Genomic DNA, 23,588 nt, shown 5'->3' on the forward strand with positions numbered 1-23,588 from the left:
AGCCTCAGTAACTTTTATGTGTCCCAGTACTAGTATTCAAAGCCAGTAATTTTTGAGCCAGTAAGAATGCAAGTCTTCAAAAAGGAGATCAGCTTACAAGATGGTGTATGAGAGTAGGTAAGAGGAGCGTGGTCATTGCATTAAACCCTTAACTTTCTGGAGTACTTAGTTATGGACAACCTGAGGACAACTGTATTTTAAGGGAAATTTTTCTTTCATGTAGTAAAGTAGAAGTTTGTCACAATTCTGGGGAAAGGGTTCTGGATCTGATTTCTTTTTTAAACTTTGTTTTTCACTGAGAGAATATTGTTACTTAACCAACCTGATTTTTACCGCACTTGAAATTCTTGCTCATCTTTATTGTTTAAAATTGTATAGTTCTTTGTAACAGGGCAGCTTGATGGGATATGTGCTAATAGATTAGCATACTGTGCTATTTTATCAGTCTTTACCTACTTTTGATATGCCACTTCATAGTAATTGGAAAGTCGTTTTGTACTTCATTAGCACAGGACTAAAGTACTAAAGTATGCTTCGTTAGAAAACCTGTGCTTCTGACTTGCTTTCTTGTCCCGTTAGCTTACATCTTCAGCTGTAACATTATGACTTTCTCACTCTTGACTTGATGATCCACAGTGATTTCTATCTGTGTTTGTATATAATATTAAAATTGGAAATTGTTCTGGCAGTGATTCAAGTGCCAACACTAAACCTCTTGAATTAGGTTTAGAGTAGTCAACTATAAAACCTTTACTTTCTCTCTGTTGCCCCAGTGATGGTTAATATTGAGCTTTCACTTCATAAACTGTTGTTTCCTCACTTTTTCTCAGTGAACAGTCAGTAGTGTAAGCATGTTATCGCTGTGTGTCAGTTGGTATTTTTAGTTTGATGGATCCTTTTATTTACCCATCTTTTTTTCACAGGTTGTTTTGCAAAAGGATTTCACCTGTAGAAAGGCTGTTTTAGGAGATCACTTTCTAAAAATTACTGTTTATTTGCTTGTAGATTTGTAATTATTAGAAGGGAAAAGCTGATTTTAAGTCATATGGAGAAACTGAAAGCGAATCCACGTATCAATGAAGTAGATCCTGAAAGCTTGAGATGGACTCCATTGTTAGTTTCTAATGCTGCAGTTTCTGAAGAAGAGAGGGAAGCAGAAAAGGAGGTAATATCAGAGACGTGTTCTGAATTTCTCTTCCTTTGGTTTTCATAATTTTGAATATTCAACATTAGACTGTCTTAAATAGAGCAGATTTAACTTTGACCACTCCATACTGATATTGTAATGCAGAATTTTTGGAATCTGTATAGCAACACATGGTAACTTTGGGGGGATGAATATGAAAACTTAAAATGTGAATCAGTTGTCTTGGAGCTGTATTTATCACTCTTGAGGTAGTCAAAGAGCATGTAATCAGATCAAATTTGGTGCAGAGCTCAGGGGCTGCACTGTCAATCGATTCTTTGTGTTCTCAACTTGCTCAAAGTGATCCAGTCAGTAGGCATGTAATGTAGTGCTAAAGGACTTAAATCAATTCGCTGCATCATTAATAGTGCTAAATATCCCATGAAATGCAATCTTCTTTGGTTTGTTATCTGTTAACTGTTGTAAAGGAACAACTAGATGATTCAGCTGAAATGTTGTTGCTAGGTTAGCCAGCAGTGCTAATCAGGGTTGACTTATTTTAACTATTTAGCTGAATGTAAAAGATACGGCTAAGTAAATGCTGTTTCGGTGACCTGTTATTTTAACCTCAACCCTTCAGGCTGAGCGTCTTATGGAACAAGCTAGCTGCTGGGAAAAGGAAGAGCAAGAAATATTCTCCACAAGAACTAATAGTAGGCAATCACCTGCAAAAGTACAATCTAAAAATAAATACTTGCGATCTCCAGAAAGTGTGGCAGTGGTGGGGGAGCGAGGGCAATCCACAGAACACTCTAAAGAAAGCAGTGAGGAGGATGGCGGGGATGAGAATCAACAGAGTTCACCTCCCCGGCTGACAAAGCCCCAGTCACTGGCCATGAAAAGAAAGGTGTGTTACTTCAGTGGTTTTGTGCAAAGTCACTTGTATCTGATTTCAATCAAATTGTTATCATCAAAATAACAATCTGGCTTTCTACAAACATTTGTTAGGCTGTTTTAATCCTTTATGTGTTATTTGGACACTTAACTACTCCTCTCTTCTCCTTTATGCACTCCATCCCATTTTTTGTCTTTAGGATTTTTCACAGAACTATAAAATACTAGTGACATTAAAAAATCAGAATTTCCTGTTAATTTTTAAACTAGAGATTGCCCTCTGCTGTTTAGCATTGGTATTGGTTCAATATTTTAATGGTTCTTTCTTTTTTTGTATTAAGATGGAGTCCAGCTTGTGGGGTTTATCTTTTTATGGTTTTTTTTTTTTTTTTTTATTATAGGAACTCCTAAAAGGGGCATAAAGTTTTCAAAAGAACTGCTGTTAAAACAAGAGGGTTTTTTTTACCCGTATTCTTCTAATTTAAATGTTAAATTCTGGTTACTGCCATGTTTTCGTAATTCTTAATTTCTTTGAAAAAATCAACTCTTTGAGTTGCTTAAATTAGTAAACTTAAGAATCCCAAAAATTTTAAAGCACTCAGCCTATGTATTGAAGTGTCTCTGGTGAGAATTAGGAAATTGGATTGTCCCTTTGATTATACTTTAACTGAGCTTACTTTAAAGTAACTATAAATCTTGGAGAATATATAATAATAGGAAAACAAAATCTTGAACAGTTTTTTTTTTAATAGCAGCCATCTGTAGGATTCTTGAGGTGCACTTCCTCAATGTTACCTATTTTTCTGTGTACATACTTATTTCTAAAAATAGCAGAAATCTGAAATGTAGAAGAATAAGCTTTGATACTTGTGAAGGTTGTTGGGGAATTATAAATCTACAGAGGAAAAATGTGTGAGTACAGTTTATGTAATAATGCTATGAATATTATGTGACAGAAGAAGGTAAAAGACACTACAATAGGAAGAAAACTCTAGCCTTCACTTTTACTTACAGAAAGGTTTGTATACATGTATACATACCTATTTTAACTGTTTAGACATTTTACTTTTAGATTGTCTACATTTGAATTTGATGCAACGTAAAGTGGTTTTTTGAATGAGTAAATAGATTATTGTAAACTCACTCTACAAAAATTTATGTCCAGAATCAGTTAACAAACGGGAATGTAGGAAGAGTTTTATTTGTGGAATTATTTTTCAGAGACCTTTCATACTGAAAAAGAAAAGGGGCCGTAAGCGCAGAAGGATAAACAGCAGTGTTACAACAGAGACAATTTCTGAAACAACAGAGGTGTTGAATGAGCCATTTGATAACTCAGATGAAGAGCGTCCCATGCCGCAGCTGGAACCCACCTGTGAGATGGATGGAGAAGATGATGACTTGAAGCCTGTGATTAGAAAAGCTTTTGAGTATCAACCTGGGCAGCAGAAACAGGAGGAAGAAGAGCAGAACAAGGAGGAGAAAGATATTCATTGTTACAGGAGTGATGAAAATTGTACAGGTAAACTTAAAATGTTCTTATATCTTCACAAAATTAATTTTGTTAGGTGGCCTTCTAAAGAAGTGTTTATTTTTGTCATAAATCTTGAAATTTTTAATGAGATGTATTTAGCCATTATTATTATAATATTATAATTTGCTTTTTGCATTCAGGAAACAAGTCTTTTCCAGTCTGAGGCATTGAAGTTCTTGTCATATTGTCAAAACCAACTTTTATGTCCCTGCAACAGGGCATTTCATACTTAACAGTGCAAAGGGTAGCACTGGAATATTGTCCAATATAGTTTTTGTATCAGTGGTAAAGGATACAAGCAAAAAGTAAGATTCAATTTACACAAGTATCTTTCTATTCAGCACTGTTGGTAATTCAGTGAAATGTTTGTTGCTTCTGTGGAATAATATATCCTCAGCACCAAGATCCTGGGTTTTTTCCCCCCATGAAAGAGACAGACAGTTTTAACTGTGTCCTTTCAAAGCTGCTTTTCCAGTTTGATTTCAAGGATGTTTCCTGTCAGAAAAGTTCATGGATGGATAGTGAAACTACTGATGAGCTATTCTGAACGTACACTCTTCCCTTGACCTCCTGGCCCTCAAATTCTGCTTATGAGTTTTAATTCCAGAATGAATTACTAGATTCTCAGGTCTGTGTATTTTCTCTAAGAAGCCAGTAGGTACTACTTCAGTATTTTTGCAATCGCATGGGAAGTATCATCATGGGCTGATTTCTATTTCAAACAGCTATTGTGTGATGTGGTACATGAGAATGTTGCCACTTTTTCCAGCTTCTCAAGAGAAGCTAATTAAACTAATTGTAGCAAGTTCCAGCTATGCCCCAGTGGTCAGGTTTGCACTGTTTTAACTAGACTAATGTTTTGTATTTGCCCATGGACCACATCATCACAATACAGAAGTATCACTGAAGCCATTACACTCCCAAGTTCAGCATGTTATATCTTGGTAATTCTCCTTTTTTCTAGAGTATATGTAAGTAGTATCTGGGGAGAAAGGAAAGAGGCAAATGTGTTTGGGTCCTTTTTTTATAGTTAATGGATTAATTTAGCTTTCTGATGCACTCTGTGTTTAATTTTAACTATCTTTTGTCTTCTATCATCTGTTGTGAGCTGTGTCATGATATGTTGCCCGTGAGATAGTACTAGAATGAATCACCTTTTTTCAGTGTTGGTATTAAAGCATAATTATATATTTATTATAGCTTGTCCTCCAGAATGGTCACAGAGGAAACTCCAGACTTTCATGTCATTACTGTCAGAAAAGATGAATATATGTTAGATCAATGTCTATATAAAGTGAAGGCATACTTCTATTCTAAAACCAAAGGTTGAAAATGAAATATTTGGACAGTATTTGCATTAGTTTACATGTCTTGACATTTAAATCTCTGGGATTCTTCTAGTGTATAAATGGTGGTTCTGCTAGTGTCTGTTAAAAGGCCACCAAACAATAACATATCTGTGTAGTGTGTTTGAGCTGTAGATACTACATCATTCTACTGTGGTTTGAGATCTGTTTATAACTCTTGTTTCATGGTTTCTTAATACATTTTGAGTTTATAAATTATTTTCAGGTTTATATTGGGAAATATTGATTAGTCTGCAAGCTAAGACTTTTTTTTTTTTTTTTTTTTTTTGTCTCTGTTACCTCCCAAAGACAATACAGAGGATGTAGCTGTGTTGGAAGAAAGCACTAAAGACAATCTTGAACCTTTAAAGAGTAAGCAGGGTTGGCCCAAAGGAGTTAAGCGTGGTCCATCTAAGTGGAGGCAAAGCAAAGAAAGAAAACCTGGCTTTAAGCTTAATTTATATACTCCACCTGAGACTCCCATGGAGCCTGACTATCAGGTGCTGGTGGAGGAACAAAAGGAAGTAGCTGAAGACAAGCCCTGTTCAGTTCCTGCTGTTACGGTGGAAGCTGTTAAAGAACCTGTTGAAGCATTACCACCACCAAATGATGAGGTGAAAGAGGTAGAACCTGAACCTCTGCATCCATCCAGTGATCCCTTTGAAAAACAAGAAAATGATACCATGAAAGCTGGGGAAGAAGAAAGGAGCATAGAAGAAGATGGAATCAATTCAAAAGATCAAGAAAAAGACAAAGCAGAGGAAGTTTTTGTGCAAAAAGAGGAGTCCGTGCATTTGGATGATCAGGAGGAAGAGGAGGAAGATGATGAAGAGCCTTCTCACAATGAGGATCATGATGCAGATGATGAAGATGATAGTCACATGGGTTCAACAGAAGTGGAGAAAGAGGAATTGCCTGGTGAAGCTTTCAAAGAAATGCTGGAAACCCAGCAATCTTTTTTAGAAGTAAATGTTCAAACTGGTAATTCAAATCAGGAGGAGTTAATGGATTGTGGTGTTGACCTTGCAGCTGATGAGTGTGAAAGTGACCAGAAAGAACTTGCTACAGATTCAGACCCAGTGCCTGAATCTGATGATGATCATGCAGACAACAACCAGGACCAAAAAGCTGGTGAAGAATTACATTCCGATTTCAAGGGAGAGAGTACTGAGACCATGGAGATTGACTCAGAGACCGTTCAAGCAGTACAGTCTCTAACCCAAGAAACAAGTGAACATGAAGATACATTTCAGGACTGTGCAGAGACTCAAGAGGCCTGTAGAAGTTTGCAGAACTATGCCCACAATGACCAAAGTCCCCAAATGACCACACTGGATGACTGTCAGCAGTCTGACCACAGCAGCCCAGTTTCATCTGTGCACTCTCATCCCAGCCAGTCAGTTCGTTCTGTTAATAGTCCAAATGTTGCTCCTTTAGAGAACAGCTATGCTCAGATCAGCCCAGATCAAAGTGCCATTTCTGTGCCGTCTCTACAGAACATGGAGACCAGCCCAATGATGGATGTTCCCTCTGTTTCTGATCATTCGCAGCAAGTTGTGGATAGTGGGTTTAGTGACTTAGGAAGTATTGAGAGCACCACAGAAAACTATGAAAACCCAAGCAGTTATGATTCTACAATGGGTAGTAGTATCTGTGGAAACAACTCTTCTCAAAACAGTTGCTCATACAGTAGCCTTACATCTAGTAACCTAACGCAGAGTAGCTGTGCAGTGACCCAGCAGATGTCTAACATTAATGGAAGCTGCAGTATGATGCAACAAGCAAACATCAATTCTCCTCCCACTTGTAATGTAAAATCTCCCCAAGGCTGTGTTGTTGAAAGGCCTCCAAGCAGCAACCAACAGTTATCCCAGTGCAGCATGGCTGCTAATTTTACGCCACCTATGCAGTTGACTGAAATCCCTGAGACTAGCAATGCCAACATTGGATTATATGAAAGAATGGGGCAGAGTGAATTTGGAGCAGGGCATTACTCACAGCCATCTGCCACCTTCAGCCTTGCCAAACTGCAACAGTTAACTAATACGCTTATGGATCATTCTTTGCCTTACAGCCATTCAGCTGCTGTAACTTCCTATGCAAACAGTGCCTCTTTGTCTGCCCCCTTAAGTAACACAGGGCTTGTTCAGCTTTCTCAGTCTCCACATGCTGTTCCTGGAGGACCCCAAGCACAGGCTACCATGACCCCTCCCCCCAACCTTACTCCTCCTCCCATGAATTTGCCGCCTCCCCTTTTGCAGCGTAATATGACTTCATCGAATATTGGAATATCCCACACCCAAAGACTGCAGACTCAGATGGCCAGCAAAGGTCATGTCTCTGTAAGAACCAAATCCACACCGCTGCCACCCACTGCTGCAGCCCATCAGCCACAAATTTATGGGCGAGCTTCACAGACTGTGGCCATGCAAGGGCCCGCACGGACCTTAACAATGCAGCGCGGCATGAACATGAGTGTAAATTTGATGCCAGCCCCTGCTTATAATGTCAATTCAGTGAACATGAATATGAATACCCTTAATGCTATGAACGGTTACAGTATGTCCCAGCCAATGATGAATAGTGGCTATCACAGTAATCATGGGTATATGAATCAAACCCCCCAGTACCCTATGCAGATGCAGATGGGAATGATGGGAACTCAGCCATATGCACAGCAGCCAATGCAGACAGCACCCCACAGTAACATGATGTACACTCCTCCGGGCCACCACGGCTACATGAACACAGGCATGTCCAAACAGTCTCTCAATGGATCCTACATGAGAAGGTAGGCCCTTGGGAGAGACGCACTACCAAACCGGCGTATGGGATAGATCTGCACAAATACCTTTGGAGAGTACGATTTCAAAACCAGCAATTGGTGTGAATGCAAATACATTTGTTGGCACCATTTAAAAGCTGTATGCAGCAGAAAGCCTTATACAAGTTTTTCTTTATTTCTTGCTTTGTTGGTTTTTTTTTTTATTTTGTTTTGTTTTGTTCTGTTTTGGGTTTTTTTGTTTATTTTTTAACATTGTGAGATTTAACTTTTCTTTGGGGGGAATTAGGTGGTTTTCCATTTTTCGTTTATTTCATTGAGCTTGAAGTTCTCTGGAAAGGAAGAACTCTTTCTATGAACTGCAATTACACAGCAGCTGATGGTTCAGAGCCATTTTATGTGCCTGCTCCCATTAAAAATGTGGATAAATAGACTCCAAAACTATCAGACAGTACTGGATCATGAGCTTTTTCTCTCTCCTTTCCCCACATGTAAATGCCTTTTAGCAGTTCTTTTATTGTATTATTTTGTTTCTGAAGGTGACACTTCTGCATGCCGCTAATGTCTTTGTTAGTGACAGTGCATTTTGTAGTACTGTACAAGTGTTGTGCTTAACAGTAAGCCATTTCTTAATTTTTTTGCCTTGATTAGGTTACCCTAGTTTGAGGGGTAAAAAAACCAGAATTATATTTTTGTTAATTATAAAACTTGTAAAAATAATAAAAAAAAGCTGCAAAAGCTATTCACATTTTGGTTAGTTCAAAGGGTTTTATTGCTGTATGTTTAGTGTAAAGTTGAGACTCTTTTCCATTTTTGTGACCAGTTTCTTTGGGGCTGGGGTAGGAAAAAAGGCAGCTTTCTGTTTTATAAAAACTGTTATGTTTTTCTGTTGATTGAAACATCTCAGTGTTTATTTGTCAAGTTTTGAAACATTTTCGTATATGTCCAAATACTTGGCAGGATTTAAAAAAAAAAAAGTAGTGAATTTGGTGTAAAGTTGCTATTTTATGGAAATGCCTCTAACTTTACATTTTCATTCCATCTGTAGATTTTTCTATCTTTATAAAATATTGGAGTTATTTTTTAAGGGAAAAAATAGAGCAGTAGCGTGTGAATAGCTCAAACTAAGCTTACAGATCGCATGTAAAAAAGCAAAAGTTATTTGTGTCTGTTTATATTGCTTCCTTTTTTGTAGCCTTTGTACCTGTACAGAGTGACTGTAAGGGCCGAACAGAAGAGGCTTGATACATGTAAAAATAGGACCCAGTGACACTCTTGTATTTATCTGTTATCTTTTTAGTCAGTCACTTAAAAAATACCCACAGAAGACCCACCCAAGCAACAAAAATAAAAACTGCAAAAAACTACACCCCCCCCCCCAAGCTGTACATTTTAACATAAAATAAATTATGATGAGCCATTTTTAGCCTCTTGTGTCTTGTCATAGTTTGATGTTGCATGGAATTACCTCCTGAAGCAGTGTTTGTTATGGTGCTCTCACATGCTTGATCTAAAGCCCATTAAAGCTGGTGGGGTTTGGATTAGGCTGTTTAGAGCTTAAGCGTAGGTTACTCATCATAATTGCATACACCTTGAGAAAATAAAGAATAGCTAAGATTATTTTTTTTAATAATCTTAATAAAATATTGAATAAATATGTATTTAATACCTTACAAGGTTGTCAATATTTAATGTATGAAACTTCTTTCCTATAGAAAGTGTGAATATATATATACATATATATATAAAAGGATATATGATAGTAACAGACATGGTGTTTGAACTGTATGTTAATGACAGAATTGTAATCTCTTCCTTTGTCATTGTTGCTGGGTGACAAGATGATGCAAATTCTGCATTGAATCTATGGGTTCTGTGTATATGCATGTATATGGGCACACAAACATACACAGAGATGAGCATTTCTCATCTAGCAATGGAAGGTCTGTTAAAGACAAGAAGGCTGTCTATATGTGGATCTCATGAGTGGACAAATTCAAATGTGGTATGTGTGAATCTACACCAGAAAAAATCCTTGTGATAATTTTTCAAAATGCTTCTAATGTGGATGTTGCCACTGTCACTGCAGTAAGGTTGTGAAGGTGAAAAGATTGGCCATCTTGACTGAAAACTGTGTCCCCATTCCAGTATATAAAACAGCTTTAAAGGTAGTATTTCATATATCTAAAAGTCAAAGAAATGTGTATTTCTTTAAATAAAACCATTATTGTGTGATGGTACCAAATCAAGAAACTGATACTACAGATTCATGTGCATGACCTGTTCAATTTTAATACAATGGAGCAGCAGTCTAAAATAGTGAATCTGAATGAGAGCTAAAATTGCTGGTCCAATGGTAATCTGCAGTAACTTGTGTTTTAGAAGTTCAGAACACTTGATAAGGAGAGCACAATACAGCAAAGATCTTGGTTCATGCCCTTACATTGTCAAATTTGTTGACTGAAGGCAGAGAGTATTCATAGTACTTAAACTTGTTTTCATCTTCACAAAGTAACTTGCCTTTTTTATGCTTAGGAAAAGGAAAGTGGAACTCAACAGAGTTATGTGCAGCCTTCAGGTGTGTTTAGCTAGGACCCTATCTTTGTTAAATAATTGTATCTCAAAGTAGCATTATGTTCTGTGATTTTTCATTTGTGTGTTTTTACAGTGAATGAAAAAGGCACCTGGGTCTTTATCTGCTGCTGTTTAGTTTCAAGTTTCGAAGCCTGTAACATACAGACAAATCAGACCTTCTTACCATTTCAAATATTTGCTAACCTGAAATAGAGCATCCCAACTCCAGCATATTGCTGAAATTCTGTACTTACAATATACAGGTTAAAAGTTGTTTGGGAAATGATGCGTAGTGTGCACACAACAGGCAAGTTTCCAATAGAATTTTGTTATTTCAGAACTTAATTCCTTTCAGGAGGACAAGGGACTATCCTGCATCTTTTCCCATAATGACTGCTTAGCTGTGAATTGCATTACTGCACTAAAATTTCTGATACATAAGAAGGTTGTCTTTTCCTTGACAGATGTACTTGTTCTCTGTCTTGTGTGCACATTGCAGTGTCAGTTTTGACTGTGTGCTCTAGCACCATCCCAGAGGGGAATGAGCTCTTGCTTTACTGTCTTCAAAAAAATTCTTCAGAGAATGGCAATAGATGATTCTTGTGAAGTGTAGGCAGCTTCCTTGGCCATGCACTCTTACAGAATGCTCGATGCCACTGGTGGTTGGCAACAAGGAAATCAACTTGCCTTGTTCCGTGTGTGTGTTACCTGCAGACCTGGCTCGTAGCTGGAGTCGGTGCTGCTGACGCTCGTTAATCAGCTGATCAGCAGCTTGCAAGAGTTGCCTCACTTTGTGGAAGTCAGGTGTTCCAGAACTTCTGCTTTTCTGATTAAGTCCCATTAATTCTGGGAGAACAGTAGGCAAAAAAAGCTGGGAAGTAAATGAAAAGTATGTTTACTTCAAAACTACTTAGTAGGCACAGCTGTGCCAGCTGAGTCCTTCAGGCAAGACCTGGTTCTAGGAAAGATACTTGTCTTTGGAGCAGGACATACTTAATCTGGAAGCTGCCAAATGACAGTGCTCTGGGGAGCTGCACTCAGCCTGTTAGCAAAGACAGGAAAGGTAAGTGTTGTTACACTCAAGGCTATCTGATCCCCTAGCTGTGGGCAAAATGCAACTGATTTTTTACTAACATTGTAAGAATCTCTGATATAAACAGAAATGAAGGGCTGCTAAAGGTACTAATCTTCCATGTTAGATCACTGTGTCTCTCAGTTTTATAAGCTGTTTAATTTGTCCATCAGGCAGGGTGGTGAATGGAAACAAACTCCATTTATATCAGCATGGTAAATAGAAAGAATGGCCCTGGCAATTTTCTGTAGTGCTGAGGGTGATCAATTATGCGTGTAAATCAATTACAAGTCCTCTTTCAGTTACAGCAGTCATCAAGCTCTCATGCAGGATACAAGAAAGAAGACAACCTGTAACTTGACAAAGGGAAATCATCACAGATATTTGTTATCATTTAGTTTATCGTTTGGTACAGAATTCCTGTCTCTAAAGCAAATGCTAAAAAAATTTCAGCTTTTGCTGCCAGTGTAAATGAAAGCAGGGCCATGCAAGGCAGGTCTGTCTGACACAAGGCTGGGAGAACTGTTCTGTGTCTGGCTGTGAATTAAACTGCAGTAGACAATAAGGTGGTCTGAAAAGGTGCATTTGAAGGGCTATGGAAGTAGGCAGGAAGAGTTGAGGGACCCCATCCAAAAATGTTTTTACTCTAAACTCACATCGTGAGTGCTTATTTATTTTTGAAATATCGAATTACTCCCTTTGAGTTCCCTATTATTTCTGGGGGGCTTTTTCAGTGGTTTTTTTTTCCCCTCCTAATACAGGTATAGGGCTACTTAATTTGCTCAAAGTCCCAGAGTTTGTGTATCTCTATCATGAATATTGTTCACATTATGATGTCTAATTTGGATTTGGTAGTAGTTTAGTTATATTAAATGTCTGCTTTTCTGAGAATTTAAAGATAAGGTGTTTATTATGCAGATAAATCCAAATGATAAATCAAAAGCATTCTATTATGGGTATCTGCAGCCTTGGCTACAGGTGGTGTTTGGAAATGCACGATTTACTGGGTTTTGGGCCCCAAAAGGAAGTGAAGGAATAGGAAGGCCTTCACACTAGAGATTCCAAGCCTGTGAAGCATTGTTAACATCTACAAAAAATAGAATAAAGTTGTGCTCAACTCTGGTTTGTAGCATGTCCTTGCAGTTCTCAGTGGCACATTTCTGCCCTGTATTTTTTTTTTCACAAGTATCCAATACTTACACAGTTCATACTGTACCAAAGTTGCAAAGTCTTTTGTCAGCTGGTAAAGACCAAGAGAACTCTCCTGTGTGCTTGATGGCCAGGTCATGGCCAAGTGCCTCTCAGGCACTGAGCAAATGCCTCCTACCCAATAGATTGAATTAGGTAAAATTCTGGTAGGGAGGGCGAGGACCTCACCTTTTTGCAGATGCAGCAAAGGTGAACGTGGCTTAATTGTGATCCTACTCTGACATACATTTTAAGAATATCAAATGCTGGCAAAACTCTCATTGTTTCAAAACACGGTGGTCATTTGTATCAAATAGGGTAAATGAAATAAGTTAAGGCAGAAAAGTGGGTCTGGTGTCCCCATTAGTGTATTAGCACCACTTCTGTCAACAGATGCAATTATTAACAAATGTAAATATGTAGGAGGACAATGACCTATTAAAGCTGAGATAGGAGGAAACATTTGGCAGTGATGGATCTAAACAGTGTCTGGAAGCACTGCAGCAGCTTTCTTCTGCTGGAAGAAAGGTCACTGAGGCATTTTTTTAAAGGCTTCATTGGTGACTCTTGCCTTTTTTAAAATCTCATTAGAACAGATTATAATCCATTATTATTTAGGGGGCTATTGGAGCTGTACAAGTTCAGTGTTGAACTTCATCATAACAATGTAAAGGACATGATTCAGGCAGTTGAAGGATTTAGGACAAGTTAAGCAATTTAAAACTGAAAGTTCTGCAATGTCATGTGTATGTATATCATTGAATTGTTGTCCAGTGTAGCTGCTTATGCATCTGACCTTCTCAAGGGTATTGCTTTGTTTCTAGTTCTCATGGTGTAGTTGATCCTCATGTAGAGGCTCTCTAACTGCTGTGCTGCCCTAGATTATCACTGTGAAAAAAGAAACAGGTATGCCAGGAAGCAGCACAAAAAGGCAAACTCCTGTGAAACCCTTCAGGACTCTGGACTAAACAAATCAGTGTTTTTCCTGCAAGATTTCTTCAGGAGTGCCTAGCTGCGCTCCTTTAAAGGCTGTGTGCTTGATTTAGGATCAGGATTTTGGGGGTACTCAGCTAGAAGAGAGTTTTAAGTTGTGCCTCCTTTTTGTGTTGTAAATGTTTGAGGTTTTTTGCAGAGAGAAAAACTTATTTGTTGATGTAACAAAGAATTCTGCTAAGGCTGGAACTTTTTAAGATGATGAGTTTTAAATTCGGTTTCCCTTCTTTCTCATCTTGACAGTATTTGAAGTGACTTTGGTTTTTTGTTTTTCTAGCAAATAACAAATGATCCTTGTGACTGTGTCATTAAATACACTTTCCCCTCCCCTCCTTTTATGGAGTTTCTTTTCCAGTAGCACAGCCGTGCCAGGACAGTGCTAGATGGTGGTGCTGTTCTGCTGGTCAGCAGGTGGGAGGCTGTTCTTGCTGTTCCTCCTCTGCAGTGCCAGCACTATGTCCAGTTCTCTCAGCTGCTTCAGGAAGCCCCGGTTTGGCAAGATGCAACGGTGCCTTGACACTTGCTCAATGGCCTCCACCACTGTCATGTTCTTGTAAATCATCAGGTAAGCCAAGACCAGCGTGGCTGAGCGGCTGCGGCCCATAACACAGTGGACCAGCACCTTGCCTGTGGAAACAAAGGGACACCATCAGAAGTGACACTGGGTAACCCTTTCCTTTTGACAGTGAAGGTTTCTGTAACACCCCTGTTCTGTCTGATGTTTGACTACCCTTACCAGCACTTGATAAGCCTCTCCTTTTGCATGAGGGAAAACTGAGGCAGTAAATCTTAAAACTGAACACCATCTACAGTAGGGATGATCCATTTAATCCTAAACCAAGTATCTTTTTATTTGTGAACAAAGCTTGCAGAGAAGGCCTGGGGGCTGCATTAATTACCACAGCGATCCCTGCTGCAGCCTTGTCTTACATGTCTCACAAACAGTGTGTATGTAATTCTGTGTTTGGGAATAATGACCAAAGCACAAGGTTGTTGGGAGGGTTTGGTGTGTTCTCACACTGTCCTTCCATGAGAATAAATGGATTGCATGGGGGGTGCCTTTCTCAGTTCTACTATCTAGACACAAAAAGTAACCGAATTTGATTTGTCTTTTTTTGTTCTGACAATAATGTCCTTTAAGATCTAGATTGCATCACTTTATGCCCATTTTTGGGGGCAGAGGATAAGAAAGGCCATAGGCATATAACCAGGGAGTGGAAAGAAACCAGCTCTTAAACACTATAGAAAAGCTGCTGTAGAAATTTCTGGCTAGCACCCTGTTGTGTTGAATGAAAGTAATGTTTCACCACCACCATCATCTGAGTGTTCTAATACAATCATCTCCTTGCAGTAGGAGCCCGTCTTGTATCCTGTGTGTGCAGAGTCTTTGCCAAGAGTTTTCATCTCTGAATAAACATGCCACAGTTTAACTCGGTGACATTGCCTGGTTTAACTTGGGGCTTCCAGAGGCAGAAAGTCCTTGGCTTTGGATAGGAGCAAGGTTGTAAGTCAAAGTGGAACCTTCTGTGTTAGCAGTATCTGGAGGAGGTGGAGGAGGAGAACAGTAAGTGGGTTCAGGTCTGATTGACAGGTTTTGAAACACTTCAAAAGATTTCCAAAAATGATTCAAAGCCCTCGAGGGGTTCTCGCAAAAGGTTGAACTGCTGAAGGAAGTAGATTTGGAGCACTCTCTCTAACACCCTGCTAAGCAGAATTGCCACAGGAGAAAAAAATAAAAAACATGCTATCAGGGCCAATAATAGTTTATCTCTGTTAGCTATGCCTAGTGAGAAGTGCTGGGTGCAAAGCCATGACTCCTGCCGATTAACTCCTTTGCTTTCAGGCACAAGAGGATGTCTTGGCACAAGTAGCACTGCTGTGTAATGGGTGCATCAAGAACTGCCAACACTAAAGGATTAATGGTTAGACTGTGCATCCTAATCCCAGCAGATAGTCTTTAAGGCATCTTGGCAAAATTCCAGTCCTTCTGATAACTAAAAGTGCCTCTTCCTCTACTGGAAAATGATAATCCATTCTATTATTATTGCAAATATTTGAAATGGATGAAAACACTCATTTGTTTAGGCCTTCAGTGCTTCTCTTTAGAGCTTCCCACCTTGTAAATGTGTTACTGTTGAGGTGATAAAATACATGATGGGACAAGGAACACTTTGCTTTGTGTGGGTGGCAAATGCAGGAGATCTAGGAGAAAATGTAGTTTCATATTGTGTTAACAAAGGCAAAAAATGGCTGTACCATTTTCTGAAATGTCCACTGGTTTAAAGAAAAGGAAGTCTGTCCTCTGCTGTGTGTGAATAGTCAAGAGCCAACTGCCTGTTACAGCAGAACACTTGACACTCTTCTGCAGAGCCATGTCCCTTCTGTATTATTTTGTAGTCTCTTCCATTCTAACATAAAGACCACTCTGAACCCTCATTCCCTTAAAGGGAGTCTGCTCTTGCAGTCTTGGATTCTGACCACTTATATCTTCAAGGTGTGCCAGAATTTGCAGTATCAGTGCACAGAGACAGAGATCTGCTGGGTGGTGACAGGTCTCTGAAATACTTCATTCACTTGACTTGGGTTTGTGTTTCTTGAAAATTTGTCTAGATGCAGCCCTCCGTTTCAAGAGTTAGATGGAGCCATGAATGTTGATGTGTCTTTGGTCAACTGCCTCAGGTCCTTGTATCTGTCTCATAAGCTTCTTCCCACTTTGTTTTCTTTTAAAATCTCTCTTCAGTGTATTTTTCCCCTGACATTTTAATATGAAGTGAAAATGCCGTTCCCCTCTATTCTGCATTCTGAGGAACTAAAATTCCAAAGGAATGAGTATTAAATCTGTAGCTTAGTAGGAAACCAAAAAACTTCTTAAAATAATATCTTCCTTTCATGTTACACAGCCCTCACTGATAAAAATTCTGTTCTATGGTCTGAATTGCATGTTTTGAGAAAACTTTATTCACAGCTGAATGACAGCAAGCATAATTGTGATCCATTAGAGTTTGCCTCTAAAACTTACTCTTATAACTATTCTTACGTCCATCAGCCCATGCTTAAACCCTGCAAATACAGTTCTGATCGGGGAGTTTCTTCACCATCATGAAGATTTTGGATGCTAAATCAGAATTAGGACTGTTTTGACAGCATCCAAATTGCCAAGCTTTCTGGTCTGTTTCAGAGAGGGTCTTCCTCATTAGAATGACAGCTTGTTTCAACAGCATTGACTATTGAACGTTTTCCCAGCAAAAATCATTATATGAAGACACGTATTCAATTAATTTGATCCTTTGGCTGAAGGTCATACCCCAGATACAGCCAGAATGTGATAAAGCCAGAGTAAATTCATTAATACCTACATTCTGGTCACACAAGCTGAAGCTTTTTTCTTTTACCCCTTTCCCTCTCTGCATTTGCTCAGTTCTAATACAAAGCAGCAAAGCAATGTAAAGGTGTTACTGGTCAGAAGTATTTATCACCACACACTAAAGTCCCATGTCACTACCGCTGGAGATGGGTGCTTCGTTACTTCATACAAAACCCTGTTTAGGAATTTGGATGTTGTCAGTCAGGAAGGTGCCCACAAAACAGCCTGTTCATTTAGCACTTGAAATGCAGAACACATTTCTGCACTAGATGTGCATTCACAAATGAAGCATTTATATTGTTGGAGGAGAGCACTAGTTACCTCTAGTCTTTTCTTCCATAAGAGGCATCAGTCCACACTTCAGTCTAGCCTCTGGAGTCATTCTGTAAATGTGTATTGGAAAGCTATTGTCATGCTTTAAACCTCAGTGTCTTCCTGGGCCATGCATAGTGTCTTTATGCATATCTCTGGCTGGGATAAGAGGTGTACATGTACATTTTACTTTTCCCTCATGAGAAAGTTAAGAGCTTGCTCTTTTTCTTCATGAGTGTTACAGTAGTTCTTTATTTTATTGGTCTTCATCAGAAAAGATCCTAGCTAACCTGTTTAAAAGCCATGTGAATGTGGCAGAAATTACTACAGCTACAGAAATCACTGCAATTTGTAGTATCTACTTGAGTGCAGGTTTTTTTTTTTTTTTTTTTTTTGGTTTGTACTTCACCCAGTCACTCTTCAATTTGGTTTTGTGTTCCAGTGCTGGGCTGGTGCTTGATACTGTCTCAGAACTTCCTGGACTTTGATGTGGTTTTGAAACAAAAAGGTTAATACTCCCCCCATCTCATCCTTTCCTTTTACAATATTTATTGGGATGCAAGGCTTTTTTCTTGCCCTTGCTGCTTCCCTTGTGCTTGTTTCTTTACCTCAGTACAGCAGACTAAAGTCTTACAGGAACAGGAGGGTGGTGGGAATGAGGAAGTCTGCATTTCTTATTCCAGCTACTCCAGTCTGCCACTGACCTCTGGCCTCCAGCCATGGCTAGACACGGGTGTGTGTTAGTTATCCTCTCCTTTCCAAAGGCAGTACTTCAGACACACTTTTTTGAAATGCTGGGAACCTTTCTTCATAAGCATGTAAGCTCCTGAAGCAGTTTCTCCTGCTATTAGGACTTTGATTTTTAAAACTGATCTGCTTTCAAGGTTTTCTCCCAAGCAAGGGAAGGGACTGTTGTGTGGACTGTACTTGCTGAAAGGGTAAAATTGTAAAGACTTGGCTGGCTATTGGAAGCAAGTCAGGTAGTAACTGCCTGCAGCTGAGCTAGACAGCCAAGAACAGAAGCTGACACAAGGCTAGAAACTTAGTATCTGACCCTCTGATATTAAGGTCTCTATAGGTCAGCAGGAAAGTCATAAGTTTCTCAACTGGTTTCTGGTAAAATATCCTGCTGAGATTTTTTTTTAAAAGTATGTGGGGTAAAAGAGTAGGAATAATATTGAAAGTCAGTGTGAGGCCTAGGCTGTAGCACTTCACATCAGTGTAAAGCTTTCTGATAGAACACTGCTGGAGATCAGCAAATAATGAATTGTAGTAATCAAGCTGAGAAATTACAAACACTTTAATGAAATGTTTCTAGATTACTGCTGTCAGAGCTGTATCAGTTCCCTGCTGCTTGGAGGATGGCAGAGAGATAAATGTTATAGGTTGGGGTAGATCTGATGGTCAAGTAGGAAGGGTGGTTTCTATATTTATATAGAGACCCTAATGCTGCAGTGCATGGAGCTGTGGAATGACAGCATGGAATATCTGAGACCACTTGTGTTCTCTCCCACCACTCTGCAACTAATATTCATTAAACCTTTCTTGATAGGGATTAATCAGGAAAAGGATGAAAAGACACCTAATTCATGGCACCTATGCAATGTCCAGTTGTCTCTGATGTGTTTATGAAGGAGTCAAAACAACAACAAAAGATCTGTGTCATACAGGACCCCTTGATAGGAGCTGTGATGAGAACTTTGATAAAAGTGGTAAGGGGCTCTTGGGGTGGTATTACTGAGAAGGGTCCTAATTATATCTTCTCTTAAACTGGTTCCCCACTACTAGTTTTATATGCTCTGTTAAACTGTATTGGACTTGTTTCATTCCCAAAAGGTTAAATGCCATGGAACTATGCTTTTACTCAGATGGAGTAAATGTTATACTGGCTTGAACCATTTTCAGCACCCTCCTTACTTCTTTCATCCTGAAGTGCATTATCAATGAATTTGGAAGCTGAGTAAAAGAACTGGCTGAGGTTGAAAGTGGGGAGATCATCTGCTTCCACTCCATGGTACTCCACACTCATGTTGCTGTAATATTCTGGTCCCGTGTCCACGTTGCGCTGCCCTTGGGCTGCGTTGAGGATGTGGGTGAATCCTGCCTTCTCAAGGCTGTAGCGATCCAATGCAGTTTTTCTGGTAAAACAAGGGCTGTCATGTAAGTCAAGAAGCTTCTTATTCAAGAATAGAAAATAAATTTAAGAAAACCTCTGACTTGGTATGTTCTAAATGTTAGTGAAACTGATAATGCTTTAGCAATGCATCATTTACCATTTTAAGGATCTTAAGATATTGTCATTCAGTTTGGAGTTGTCATTCTTTTTGGATTTCCTAATTATCTCCCCCAGGTCCTTAGAGCATGTTTAATATGAATTTATTTTCCTGTTACCTTTGTAACATAGGCAATACTGGCTTCTATCCATCTTGTACGAGAAGAAACTTGAGATACAGAAAGAAATAGAAGGAATTATTTAAAGCCAGAAAAGGGAATCAGTGGCAGAACTTGAAATAGGATCCATGACTGCTGTTTTCCCCCTCTGTCCCTTAACTGAAACTTATCGAAAGTTAAAAAGTTAGTTTCTTTGATGTGATCAAATGATATTGCAGAACTAATAAAATAGTCAGTAGTATGTGAGTAGTGAAGTCATCTGGGATTCAAAAATGCAGCTCTTCTTCCCCAAAAGAAGTTACTGAGTTTTTCTCCATTTCTTAAAAAAATACATAAACAAAATTTAAAAAGACCCACCCTTCTGTGAATACAACTTCTATCACAACTCTATTTTAGTGTCATGTTTGGTCAAACCAGAGGCCTAAAGCAAAAAGAACTAGATATGGAAATTGGATATTAGCCTTCAGAGGAAGCTGTAAGTCATATATTTAGCCAAATGTTCTCATTTGTTATTGTCCCCTCTTCCCTTGGATGAGGGAAGTCACACAGGAGAGGAAAACTTAGATTTGTATGCTCAATACCCACTGTAGGTGCTTGCCAACAGGACGAAATTCCAAAAAAATGCGGAGTTTGTGGCCAGGCATGTGAAAACTGTTTTTTCTTCCACTACAGAAAGCTTTTAGTTTGGGAAAGTTTTGTTTTGAAAAAGCTGTCAAGTTTCACTAGTGACTAGAAAATCTACAAAGCTTTTTACAAAAAGAAAAAATGGCATAGGCTTTATTCTGCTAATATATTTTCACATAAATACTGCATGATGTAAAAAAGCTTTTTCCAGTCAAAAGTACCTCTCTCCATGAATGTTTCCTGAACACTTCCATGTGTAAATGTAGCTGCTGTCACACAGGACATTGTGGTGGGCTACCTGTTGAGTTTTGTAATTCTAGTGGTGACAGCCCAGAATAGCTTGAAGCTGACTGCCTTTCCAACTTCTAAGCCAAAACCCCCCTCTGAGCAGTCAAGAACCTCATGATTAGAGCATTCAACTGGGATATGGATACTGAAGGTTTTACTTATGCTTGCTCTTAATTTAAATTAAATCCATGATTATTGCATGTTCTCAGTAGATACTGCCCTGCAGAAATTCCTTTCTGGTCAGGAATGATAATGTCTTGATACTAGTGGTATTTTTGCCATGAAATAATGTCACACATCCCCTATACAATAATGTAAAAAGTAAATAAAAGCTTCATTTAGCGTGGTGATGCCTACCTAATAAGATCAGTAGACTCTGGAGGACAGAGAAGCAGCAGCATCCTGCTGCTAGGGCTGTGAGTTGCCACCTTCACCTCATGTTAAATAATGCTTACTCTTTCCCTTTGTGTTCTTATAGCAGTGACTGACTGAGAAAGACTTTCCTTTTTCTCCCTCCTTTTAGGAGGTTTGTGCCTTAGGATTCCCTTCAGGTGTGTATGCTCTGTATGTACACATTGCCAGCAAAGACACTTCAGTCCTCTACTGAAAGGATGGAGAGTGCTTAAAATAAAAGAGGTTAAATGTCCTGGCTGAACGGTAAGGGTGCAGTGAATAACGACTACTCTTCATTTTGATGTCCTTGAGGTGAGCTACAGTTGCTGCTTTCAAATTAAGTCTGTCTTTGTTTTACCTCCCTGATGCTGGAACAGAGAAAATGTGTTTTTCATTCATCAAACTTGGGCCCAAAGCATCTGTCCTACAAACTATGTAAGACTGAGGGCTTCAGGTCAGAGATCCATGCACAAGGAGAACCCTTGCAAGTGGAGATCTACATGGTGAGCAGGAAGTAGGACTGCAGAGTGGTTAGGGTCAGTAGCAAAACAAAGTTTTTGATGGACCATAGATACTATCACACTTTGGCTTCTGCAAGCACTGCTCAGGCTACTAAATAGCATGAGAATTAAATTATCAAGTTGTTCTGAGCAAGGACAACGTCAAACAATAGGTTACAGTCATTAACATTTGACACTTGTATTTATATGAAATCAAATTTTCCTGTTTCCTTGATTGGAGATTGCCTTTTGACACAGTGGGTGCAACTAATGCATTTTTCTGACTGTCACACAGCCTTGTTCTGTTTCCTAGGATCTGCTTTTGCAATGTTGGGTGGCCTCAGTTTTCCAATATGTATTCAGAAAGAAGGGATACTGTCTTTCAGTAACTTACATAAGCAGTTGGCTCAGCCTGGCCAAGTTCCTGTGAACTTCCCGTTCCATCTCCCAGTCTTGCCTGTAGCTGCATTCTGGGAATTTGAGGCCCAGGATGGAATTAATCCTCCTCTTTTGTATTTAATCAGTTCAATCATTTTGCATCACAAATGCATTAGCTGTTGTTTTGCCCTTGACCTGTTGGAGGTTGGGAATATGCACATTGTTACTCTGTTTGCTCCATTTGTTTCCTGACTTGGGCTGGAAATGGACTCGGAAGCAGCAATGTGTCAACCTTGAATGGTGTTGAAAAAACTCGTTGTAAATGCTCAGATGTCACTAAATCACCTTCTGTGAAATAACTTTTTTTTAACAGCAAATTACAAGTGTACCAAGGAAATACTTGCGAAGTTTTCTACTCCAGTGTCTTTGGCACAAAAGAATTTATGCTCTGTTTTCCTCAATGCTTGGGCTGGGCTGACTTTAAAATGTTATCTGCTTTCTAATTGTGCTTGATATGCAAACTGATTTGGCAATACCCTTGGGACTGAATGGAACTTTACCCAATGGAATTGTTTTCTTTGTAATATAGATGCATATTTTCTTTTTTCCTACTGACATTGCTAATCTGAAAAACTTCAAGAAAACAAATGCTCAGTGCTGATCCCTCAAATCTGTTAAGTTCTCCACATTTTCACTGGAATAGCTGTCACTCAAACTGTGTGTAGGTGTTGTAGAACCTGTCAGTGGAAGTAAGACCTAAAATACTTGCCCTAAGTGGAGCAGGGTCAGTACAGGTCCTGTGGCCATGTGGCTTTTGCATCTGCAGGCTGAGCTATTGCATACAGTCTGTAAAGAGGATGTCAGGCACTTTTCTTAGAGCAGATACCCTGGGTACTTTTATCTATGGAAAGCTTTTCCTAAGGTTCCTCATATATAATGTTGTGTGGAGATATGAAGAAACAGTTGTTGTGTAACAGAAAATAGAGTTCACTGGACTGCAAGAGGTATGTGCCTTGGGCTTTGGAATCTGCATCTTTTGAAGAAAGCTGAAGTGACACTTAGTCTTTTTCAAGAGCAAGAGTGCTTGGTTTCAAACCTAATATGGAGATTAGAAAGTACTTTAGCTCTTTCGTCTTTCTCTCCATCCCCCCAGTCTTACACTCAATAATTATATTTTCATAAGAGATTTCCCTACTGTTCTTTGAAAATTTTTCCCCTTTTTTCTTCCTCGTAAAATCTTTCCCTAAAATCTAGGCGAAGAGCCCAGCTGGACCACCACTTGTCATACTGGCTCAGGTTTATCTGCTTCTTACCTCCTGTCAGCCAGTGCTTTGTACTTTGATCATGAACATTACCAGGCAGAGATAGCCTGTGCTGAGACTCTGACACTGCCATAGTGTAGGCAGTTAAACTGGGGGTCATGCTGGGTTTGCAAGCAGGTTGGTTGCCAGCTAGCAGAGCAAGAAACAGCCTGGTAAGGCCTCACATGGGGGACCTGTGTGCCTGTAAATGGAAATGTTACTGGGCCCCTCAACATGTTTGCTTGGACTGCCCGTAGCCAGCAGTGAGCTCTGGCTTTGTGGGAAGGACTGGCTTGCTTTCCACCCTCAGCTGAGTCTGCAGTGTAGATGCTGTTGTGAAAGCATTCCTGTGTCTGTACACTGTAACCAGAGCCCGTGGGGTTTGTTGTGTTTCATCATGCATGATACTTCTGATTACACCCCAAGGAGAAGGGAATGCTCTTGGTCTGCAAGGATGCAGTTTTTACCATGCCTGAGGTATCAGTATTTTAGAGGAAAGGGAGGAACAAATCAGGCATAAATATCTGA

The 23,588-nt window shown here is 39.3% G+C and overlaps 2 protein-coding genes across 10 annotated transcripts in view; one reads left to right on the forward strand and one right to left on the reverse strand.

The window, feature by feature from the left end:
- KAT6B (lysine acetyltransferase 6B) overlaps nucleotides 1-8,088 on the forward strand; it is a 110,154-nt gene extending 102,066 nt beyond the window's left edge. For all 8 annotated transcript variants that reach the window (XM_048310555.1, XM_048310554.1, XM_048310553.1 and 5 more), the window contains 4 exons: nucleotides 1,006-1,165; nucleotides 1,767-2,033; nucleotides 3,242-3,542; nucleotides 5,210-8,088. In XM_048310555.1, coding sequence (XP_048166512.1) covers nucleotides 1,006-1,165; nucleotides 1,767-2,033; nucleotides 3,242-3,542; nucleotides 5,210-7,695 — 3,214 coding nt within the window. In that variant the 3' untranslated portion in view covers nucleotides 7,696-8,088. The remainder of the gene's footprint in view (nucleotides 1-1,005; nucleotides 1,166-1,766; nucleotides 2,034-3,241; nucleotides 3,543-5,209) is intronic.
- Nucleotides 8,089-12,219: 4,131 nt separating this feature from the next.
- DUSP29 (dual specificity phosphatase 29) overlaps nucleotides 12,220-23,588 on the reverse strand; it is a 50,277-nt gene continuing 38,908 nt past the window's right edge. For both annotated transcript variants that reach the window (XM_048310563.1, XM_048310562.1), the window contains exons 3-4: nucleotides 19,103-19,323; nucleotides 12,220-14,136 (exon numbers count right to left, since the gene is read on the reverse strand). In XM_048310563.1, coding sequence (XP_048166520.1) covers nucleotides 13,889-14,136; nucleotides 19,103-19,323 — 469 coding nt within the window. In that variant the 3' untranslated portion in view covers nucleotides 12,220-13,888. The remainder of the gene's footprint in view (nucleotides 14,137-19,102; nucleotides 19,324-23,588) is intronic.

The sequence above is a fragment of the Corvus hawaiiensis genome, chromosome 8, assembly GCF_020740725.1.
Source record: "Corvus hawaiiensis isolate bCorHaw1 chromosome 8, bCorHaw1.pri.cur, whole genome shotgun sequence".
NCBI lineage: Eukaryota > Metazoa > Chordata > Aves > Passeriformes > Corvidae > Corvus > Corvus hawaiiensis.